At 35.0% G+C, this 10,236-nt stretch overlaps 1 protein-coding gene across 1 annotated transcript; it reads left to right on the top strand.

The window, feature by feature from the left end:
* The first annotated feature begins 976 nt into the window (after positions 1-976).
* LOC142639234 (calcium-dependent mitochondrial ATP-magnesium/phosphate carrier protein 1) lies at positions 977-10,001 on the top strand. The gene is made up of 7 exons (XM_075813374.1): positions 977-2,718; positions 5,612-6,029; positions 6,403-6,547; positions 6,680-6,795; positions 6,871-6,949; positions 8,088-8,321; positions 9,389-10,001. Exons 1-7 carry the CDS (start codon positions 1,581-1,583, stop codon positions 9,737-9,739), a joined length of 2,481 nt encoding a protein of 826 aa, XP_075669489.1. The 5' UTR covers positions 977-1,580; the 3' UTR covers positions 9,740-10,001.
* The last annotated feature ends 235 nt before the right edge of the window (positions 10,002-10,236 follow it).

Below are 10,236 nucleotides of genomic sequence, written 5' to 3'. Positions count from 1 at the left end.
CCCCTCCCAAAAAAAAAAAAAAAAGAATTTGCTGAATGGGCAAAATCTATACATACACATTCAAACCAGAATCCAAACAATAATACATAATGCGACCTTAAAACTCTGTCGTAAACCATGTTTTGGTCCTGCCCTCTTGTCGCTTTCCTAATAAAAAAACGAAAGATCCTGTTCACCTTCATGATTTACACTTGTCATTAAATATGTATATAGAACAGGATAAACACAAACCCTTTTTCATTTATTTTTTTCAAAGGAGTAACTAACTGCATTGACAATCAGTACACGAATCCAAGGACCCTACAAGTCTACAACCCATACGCCCAGGCCTTCACTCCTACGAGGTTCCAACGTCAGCTTTTATCCATACAGCCCTCCCATTATCTAAACAAAATCTCTAGTCTTATATAAAAATGTACAACTTTTACCATAATTCTCTTGGCAAGTAGACAAAAAGCGTGTAAAAAATGAGTAATTTTAGTAATACATAAAATAGTAAAATACAATAATTTTTAACACCGTGGCTATAGCATTAGCTATTATCCATAGCTATTATATCAACTCATTATTTTTGTGGTAGATATTATGGTAACTTATGTGATTTTAAAATATTCGAAGGAAAAAGCAGTAAATTTATGTAAAATAAATAAATAAATAGTCAATCAATATCTGCCACGTCAAATAATTATAATAAAAATTGTGTACATTTTATAAAAAAGAGGTGCTATGTGCACGATATTTTTACAATAAATTAGGGATAGTTAGTTGTTATTGGTTTAAATTTGAACTTATCAGTGAAATTACTTTTCTATCCTACCATTAATAACCCGTAACAACCTTTTACATAAAATTTATTGTAAAAATATTGTAAAAATATTATAGACATCATCTTCCTTTATAAAATATTAGAACTTATTCAGTTCTCAATATTTCCCAAAATAAAAGCAAGAAATTGAAATCTTCAAAAAAAGGAAAAAAAAAAAAAAAAGAAGAAGGATAGGCCTCCCTTTTCTTCTACTTGTTCTTTCAACTTCCTGTGCCATCCAATTTCTTTCTGGTCTCAAATTAAAACCCCAAAAAAAAAACACAAAAAACACTCACACTGTCCAAAACACTGTTATTTCTACCACATATATAATTTTAGCTAATCCTCTTTTTTATTTTTTATTTTTGGATCAAAATGTCTTAAAACTCAGATTCTTTACAAGCTAACAAAAAAAAAAAACAAAAAAAAGCTCTCTCATTTCATTTCTGAGCTCTCTCAAAGAAATGTATAGTTTCCCTCCAATTCCGTACAGCTAGGGCTTTCTCATTCTCGGATCTCATTTCTTGGGTCTTCACAAACAATCTGGTTCAGTTTACTAATTGTAATTTTCAATTTCTTGATTGATTGATTGAATATTTTTTGTGAAATTTGATTCAAGAATTTGATAAATTTGTCTGGAATACATAGGTTTATTGATTTCTGTGTTTTTCGTGAATCGGTGCTGATTTTTTTCTTTCTTGATAACTGTGTATATTGGAGTTGGAAGAAAAAAACCTAAGTTTAGGGTTAGTTTCTTGTTTTCCTGGGCTTAGTAATGGTGTCTGCGAATGACCCAATCGAATCGTTTTTGAATTCGATTCAAGAGGTGCTTTCGCCGCTCGAATTTGGGATTCGGAAAGCGGCGAGAGATCTTGAACATTGTTGGGGAGGACCAAAGAACAAAGGGAATAGCAACAGTGACAATAGTGTTGTATTGGTTAACCAATTGAATAGTAAAGTTGAGATCTTTGGTGTGAAAAAGAAGAGTAACAGTAATAATAGTAATGGTCAGTGTGTTGTTGTTTGTGGTGATGAGAGAAAGAAGGGGTTGTCGATTAAGGTTCCGATTAAGGCCTTCTTGGGAATGTTTTCGGGAAATGGGCATCGGGTTGAGGTGCTCAATAGAGGGTTGAAAGAGAAAGGGAGGGATTCAGGTAAGGCGGATGGTGGGTCTTGTGTGAATTGCTTGCAGTTTGCAGTCACTTGGTCTTTGTTGCTTAATAGTTTCGTTCAGTCGTTTCCAAGCCCGTTCAAAACGGGCAAGAAGCGGTTTCAGAAGGCTGGGGATGTAGAAAAATTGTGTTCTTGTATGAAGCCTAAGGTTTTACCTGAAGTGAAACAAAGGGAGTCTAAGGAACAATTTGTTGGGACGTCACTTAATGAAGAAAATCATGTGTCACTTGAGTGCTTTATGGGTTTTATTTTCGATCAGTTAGCTCAGAATCTTCAGAAGTTCGATCAAGGTTTGCAAGAAGATAGTCACAAGAGTTGTGATGATGCTTCTTTGCCACCACCCGTTTCATCTCATTTTGATCATTTGAGGGCACTTACTACTATGTTGGAGGGTCGAAAGGCAGATGTTAATGGGTTTTTGGGAAATTTGAGGTTTGCTAGAGTGGGAGGTGTGCCGTCTGGTGTAGTTGGTGTAACTTCTTCGGTTGATGAAGAGGGTGATGATGGTGTTACCGCTGGAAACAGGGAAGAAACTGGAGGCACTTTACCGCAGAAGCTGGCCAGTGGTATACTTAGTATTCCTCTATCGAATGTGGAGCGCTTGAGATCCACATTATCCACAGTTTCGTTGACAGAACTAATTGAGCTTGTACCACAGTTGGGGCGCACTTCTACAGATTATCCTGACAAGAAGAAACTATTCTCTGTCCAGGATTTCTTTAGATACACCGAAGCTGAAGGTATGGTAATTTCAAGTAGCCTAAAAATGAATGTTGATTCAAATTCTGTTTCACATTTGTTTCTGTGGGATATAAGTTGATGATGGAAATGTCTTCATGCTGATAGATGGATCATGTTGTTCTTGTAATTGTAAAATAATGAAGCTATGTTATTGAAGACATGACATAAATATGCTGATTGGTGAATGATGCTGATATGTATTAGCTATTCTAGTGGAAGGTGGCATCCTAGAAAAAGGGAAAACCTCTTGAGCTATTTTGCATTTTTTTTTGGAAAGATGAAAGAATTTTTTATTTTAAAATAGAAAGAATGTATTTGAGTTGTTTTGAAATAAGACTTCTAGGATCTTGGTCTTACATATTCTAAATGAAGCCTTTTGCTTTACTGCAGTTTTAGAGAACAAGCTTTTTGCATGCTGGGTTATATTCCCTGTATTTTGTGCTTCTCATATCACCTATTAATCTGCTGCCGCGTATTCATCATGATATGATATGTTTAAATTTGTATTGGTGCCTATAGCGTTTTATGTTTTTGAAGTTAATATACATTATAATTTTATCTGACATACAATGGTTGCATTATTCAGTGGCATCATACCAATGTGTTGCCAATTGAGGGTCTTTTGGTTAGAATTGGAAAAAGGATTTGAAGGTCTCTCTATCAATATAATTTATAATGTTGGAAACACACACACACACACACACATATATATATAATATTATATTGTTGTAATTCTTTACGCTTCTTCATGTCCATTGTTCATGAAGTAGTCTTGTTTGAATAAAATTTTTCTTACCCCATCAAAAAACAAATTCTCCTTCAGCAAAGAAAAATAAAAAAGAATACTCCTTAGTTGCAGAGTGGTGAGTGGTTTCATATAAGAGGTTTAGATACTTCCAAGTATTCCCATCCTCCATCTTTATTTTATTAGATAATGTTTCTGTTATCTTTTTGTCTACTTTTTCATGACTTCCTTGAATTTGTGAAATCAAATAATGTTATTCCCTTCCTATCAGTTTTAGAATAAATAAAATGGTTTGTACATGCTGCCTTTCATTTTCTGATTGGTAGCAGATTGTGTAATGCAAATTAGGATTATCTACGTTTCACTTATGGAGGTAGTCCAATTCATTATCAAGATTTTGATTTTTGTATCAAACAATGTGCATGCTACTATGTCATTTTAAAATTTTCAATGACGCATCACCACATACACCTTTAGATTTGTTAAATTTAATATGGACCTTGAAATGGATTCTCTCCATTTTAAATGAAATGGAGGAACAAATTTAATCTGGTCTGTGTTATACGATAGAGTAAATAGGACCACAATTAGTATGATTTATTAATGGAAATGATTAAATCTTATTTAATAACATAATAAATTTCTTTCTTTTTTGACTTGAAATCAATTGACAATTTTAGTTAAAATATCAAAAAAATATTTTAAAAGATAATATTTTGTTAATGCCAGTCAGCCGGTAAATAAATCATGCAAGGAAAAGGTTAAATATGTGAAAGTTCTTTATATAATTTAAGAGAAATGATATGCTATTGATTTGGAAATAATCATGTTATTTGTGTAGAAGAAATTGACACATAAAATAAAAATAAAAATAATGAAAAACTTTTAAGCAACCTGTTTATACGATTATTGTAGCACAAAATAAAAGATAACAGAAATAGAGAACTCAACAGATGACAGTAAAATAATTCTTTTCCTTCTACTTTAATTAAACATGTGCTTCATGTGAAGGATAGTTCCTTAGTGCTTGGTCAAATGGGTGATTATCCTAGATTAATGAAGATTTGCACTTTTGGGTAACGACAGACAATTAAATGTTAGGTAGTAGTTTCTTAATAGCACTTTGTCTGGCTTTTTGTGGTAGGATATGTGATTTCATTTTGAAAACTTCTGCTATGGTTGACATCATTTGCAGTTTTGGGTAACGACAAACTAATGAATTTCTTTTTGTTCTTACCTTAGTTGGCTGGTGAATATACAGTTCCTTTGATGGCACAACTAGCAAGTCTTAAATAGATGCTTGATTTTTAAATAAACATCTAAGAAATGAAAAGAGATATGACATTTCTATTGAAGTTGATTAAACTACCAAGAGAATTGATGATTGATTTGTACCTTTGAGTCATGACAATGAATAAGTGGTTTTTGTTGCTACTTTTATTGGCATGGATTTTTTTAGAGTAGAATGTTTGTCTGTAACTAAGGCTTTTTTTGTTTTTTTTTTTAAAAGGCTTAGGGTCAGATTTTTGTGGTATGGGAAATGCTACATGTATTTTGGGGTCGGATTAATAATTTCTACCCCAGGAGAGGCATAAAAAAGAAAAGAAGGGGAGGGGGGGGTGTTGTCTTCTAAGAAGGATAAAAATCTGGAATTAGTATGTTACTTAGAATATAACCTTTTTGTTTAGATTGTTTGGAAATTGGTTACGCGATGATGGGTTCCAATTACCAACACTGTAAATGGTTTAATTTTCTTAGAAGCCCCATTATCACATCTTGTCCTAAATCAGATGCATCTCACCTAAACAAAGTGATCATTCAGGAAAAAAGTAAATACATAATGCACATTTGATCTATTATGAGGTGTCGTGTTCATTTAACACAGGTTGTTGTGGATCATGCATGTGACTTTGTGCGTGTAATTACCTATAATAATAATAATAAAAAATTAAAAAAAAAATTCTAGTGAGTGGTACAACTGACTTTGATCATCAAATACAGGCATTAGATTAGGAATGAATTACCATATTCGATAGGAAATGCTTGGTTATATTCTAGTACATTCCTGACTACTGTCAGGTTCTTTTGCATATGCATTATCTGAAAAGAAAACTTTTCTTCCTATTTTAAGTTGTACATTCTTACAGGAAGGAGGTTCTTTGAGGAGTTGGATAGGGATGGTGATGGCCAAGTAAATTTGGAAGATCTTGAAGTTGCATTTAGAAAGAGAAAATTGCCACGAAGATATGCTAACGAGTTTATGCGCCGCACTAGAAGTCACATATTTTCAAAGTCGTTTGGTTGGAAACAGTTTTTGTCCTTGATGGAGCAGAAGGAACCAACCATTCTTCGTGCTTATACTTCTCTCTGTCTGAGCAAGTCTGGTACTCTGCAAAAGAGTGAAATATTGGCATCTCTTAAAAATGCGGGGCTTCCATCAAATGAAGACCATGCTGTTGCCATGATGCGATTTCTGAATGCAGACACAGAAGGACCTATTTCTTATGGACATTTCCGGAACTTTATGCTGCTTCTCCCTTCTGATCGACTTCAAGATGATCCTCGGTAAGATCAATTTGCTCATTGCAAAAGATTTTCAGCACATGTTCACGCATATTTTGGTGCTGGATTGCCTTTGGTTAAAGCAGAATTATGAATTGGTTTTCAGATCTTTTGTTTGATGCCTAAGAATAAGTTTTGTTTGACTTTAGTTACTCTTAAAGTGTTATAATATATGCTCTTTTTTTTTTTCTTGGTGCCTTGGAATGGCAACAGTTTAAATATTTCTATGCTGATTAATTCATAGTTTCTGGTGAAATAAATTATTGAATGAGATTAGTGACATTTCATAAACAATTAAATGCTCATAGGTGGGACTAGTTTTTCACAAATTGCTAGGTTCTAGCTGATACAACTTTTTTTTTTTTAACGCCTGCAGGAGTATCTGGTTTGAAGCTGCAACTGTTGTTGCTGTTGCACCACCTGTGCAAATACCAGCTGGAAGTGTTCTAAGATCTGCATTGGCAGGAGGCCTTTCTTGTGCACTTTCTTGTTCTTTAATGCACCCTGTTGATACAATAAAGGCAAATTCTTTTGCTTTATAATTTTGTAGTTATGCATCAGCACTTCTAATAATTGCATATATTAGTTTATGCTTGGAGATATTTTTGTTATTGCTTCCTATCTTAAAATGATTGTATTTTTGGGTTTGTCAGACTCGGGTACAGGCATCAACACTGACCTTCCCTGAAATCATTTCAAAGCTTCCACAGATTGGAATTCAGGGGTTATACAGGGGTTCAATCCCTGCCATTCTTGGACAATTTTCAAGGTTATCTCTCTCTCTCTCTCTCTTGTTAGTCATATTTCTTGTCCTTTTGGCTAATGCGTTTGCTTGATATTGTAGCCATGGTCTGCGGACTGGAATATTTGAAGCAAGCAAACTTGTTTTGATAAATGTTGCTCCAACACTCCCAGACATCCAGGTAATGGTTTTTCTTAACTGATGGGTATTACTGAATTTTCTATACTCTCCAATTTTCTTTTTGTCTTGTATGTTCCTTGAATGCTGTTTGATAAAAATAGTAACTTTTGATAAATTACTTTCCATTTGTTGTTAAGGATGGGCAACATGGTGCATTCTGTATGGTAATGATGGTAATGACAGGATGGTTTGCTTAAGCACGAGAGACATCAACAGTATTTGTGTTTGTTCCATCTTTCAGTTCCCAATTGAGAGTCACACTGAAGTTGACAGTTGACTGACTCTTTAGTTTCCAATTGTCAATAATTTTTTGATTTGTACCTATTGAAGCATCTCAGGAGGTGTTGAGCTTTGACCTAGTTATTATACTTCTTATTATACTCTTTTTAGTTATTTTTTGACTTGTACCTATGGCGTGGTTTTTCAGTGTTCCACTAAACGTTGAAGCCATTTCTTGTCCCAGTTTGAATTTCCTTCTGGTGTGGCCTGGTTTGTCCTGTAAAGAAAATATCCTATAACTTACTAAATTAACTTTTGAAGGGGTTCTATTGCTTGGGATTTCCATAACTGGAAGCAAATATTGGTACTAGCTCCACATGCATCTTCAATTTATGTGGATGTTATTAATAATAAAAAAAGGTTGTACCTAGTGCACAAAGCCCCTACTTTTGCAAGGTTTGGGTAGTGAATGTTATTTATGCTGTCAAAATTAAATGCTTATTTAGTGAGTGTTTGGGAAGTGCATTTGTACTTCCCACTTCGTGTTTCCTGTGGGGTTTTTTTTTTTTTTTTTTTCAGCTGAGCGAGCTTGGCACTGTTTACTGTTCATGAACAGTGATTTTAGGCATGTGAACAGTGCCACGCGCGGGAACAGTGTTTTAAAAAAAAAAATTGTTTTCAGTTTTCAGCAAAATAAGCAGTATCCGAACGGACCCTTAAAGTTAAGGAATTCTTCCACTGTCAAAATTACATGTTAATTGACATTCTGTTTTATGAGTATTGGAAGCAAGATCTCTATCTTTGTGTGTGTGTGTGCATGCATTTGAGGAACATAAACAAGAATTGGATTAATCTGATATTTTGATTCAGCTTTAATGCACAAATGGGGGAAAAGTAAACTGTATTTGAATGTTGTGCAGGTCCAATCCTTATCTTCATTCTGTAGCACAGTTTTGGGGACAGCAGTGCGGATCCCTTGCGAGGTGTTAAAACAACGGTTGCAGGCTGGCCTTTTTGACAATGTGGGGGAGGCTATTGTTGGAACTTGGCAACAAGATGGTCTTAAAGGTTTTTTTCGTGGGACTGGTGCAACTCTTTGTCGGGAGGTTCCATTCTATGTGGCTGGCATGGGGCTTTATGCTGAATCAAAAAAGGTGTGGAGTTAGTCATAGATGATTCTTTTTATTTACTTGCAAACTTATGATGGGCTTGCATATATAAATTGCTTAACCGCACCCCCCCCCCCCCCCAACAAACTCAAAAAAAAAACTTACTGTCTCAGTAGAAATGTCCTGATCCTAGAAAAATGACCAAGTTCAATTTGCATGGATGCTATAGAAATAAATATCCTGATAAATTTGTCAAATATTGCGCTGAGGCGTAAAAATTAAAAAATTAAGCTTATTTAATGACAGTAGCTTAACCTAAAGAATAAAGGAAATTCATTCTTTCCCATGGATGCCCGTTTTCAACTGCAGTAGAAAACAGTCTCCAACATGAGCATTTAATTAATTACAAGGCAGGAATGTTCTGGACTGCTTTGAGATGATATAACCATTACAAGGTAGGTCTGGACATAAAACTCAACACAAATCATGCTGAATGAAGCGATTAACTGAAGATTTGTTTTGTGCATATTTCAGTCATGCACACATTAACATACTCTAGTGAAAGGAGCTGATTTTGATTGATTGAGATTTAGATTTTGTCATTTTGCTCGTCTACTTAGAAAGGTACTGTATTTTTTCTTTCAGTAACATGGCAAATTAGTCCATTAATGTTGGAACTTGGGCAAGATTTCTAATTAACAAAATAGTGATTGGTTGGTTATGCAATTAACTCTAAACCAAGTCATTGATTGCATTTGTCTATGCGAGTATCAAAATCCACACTGGCTTTGAAAAAAAAAAAAATTCTCTTGGTGAAAGAGTAAACAGAAAAAGAAAAAGAACATCGAAAGCTGTCCTTTGATGTTTTTAACTGAATTAACTTCCAGAGAAAAATGCCCCATTCTATTGGATGTCCAATGTTAACTTCTATCCAAATGTTGTTAAACATACTTCAACAAAAAAGCCTTGGTCCCAAATCATGTTTCTAAATATACGTAAATTTAATCAATATTTTAGTCACTCTTTTCTTTGCTGAAGGGTGTGTTTGGATGAAATTGTTATATGAGTTGGTATGTTGACTATCATGTTTGTCTTCATATGCTGTTTTTAAGGTTGCCCAGCAACTTCTGGGGCGGGATCTAGAGCCCTGGGAAACAATTGCTGTAGGAGCTTTATCTGGTGGGCTAGCGGCTGTTACCACTACACCCTTTGATGTGATGAAGACTAGAATGATGACTGCTCAAGGTCGATCTGTATCAATGTCAATGGTATTCCTCTCTATACTCCGCCATGAGGGACCCTTGGGCTTATTTAAAGGAGCAGTGCCTAGGTTCTTTTGGATTGCTCCCTTGGGAGCCATGAACTTTGCAGGCTATGAGCTTGCAAGGAAGGCCATGGACAAACATGAGGAACAACTAGTCGTCGACCAGCTGTCTCAGAAGAAGGTGGCAAGTACTGGATAAAGTTTTGAACTAGTAAACAGCCTTAGGGTTTTCATGTGATGATAGCAAACTAATGCTGCTGGAAAGTTTTAAGCTTTTTCCGAGTTAGTAGCAGCATTTAATTTCCATCTGCCGACATCTCTGCCGTTCTCAGTCACAGTTTCTTCATTTCATACTTTTTTGCCTGCTTAATGGTGGCACAAACATGTTTGTTCCATTTTGGAATCTTGGTTACAGTTTTTAGCAATTTTGTACATTTAATGTGCAGTCAATTTCCTCTCAACCCTCTTTCTGTTCAGTTATCTACAAGTTCAAGTGTATATACGTCTCTCTTTTTGAACTTTATATGACGATTCCATGTATCGACTAAACATGCATGTTGAGGGTTATCCCCAGAAGTGTAATGGAGCTTTTATCTTGCTGGCTGGGTAAGTTCAGTAAACCTAGAAATGGGGTTATTTGGAACATGATTCCTCGTTGCCTAGCCTAATGTGGGGTATTTGGTGGGAGAAGAATGC

This window comes from Castanea sativa, chromosome 6 (assembly GCF_040712315.1).
Source record: "Castanea sativa cultivar Marrone di Chiusa Pesio chromosome 6, ASM4071231v1".
In the NCBI taxonomy this organism is placed as follows: domain Eukaryota; kingdom Viridiplantae; phylum Streptophyta; class Magnoliopsida; order Fagales; family Fagaceae; genus Castanea; species Castanea sativa.
This window is presented reverse-complemented; position numbering and strand designations above follow the sequence as displayed.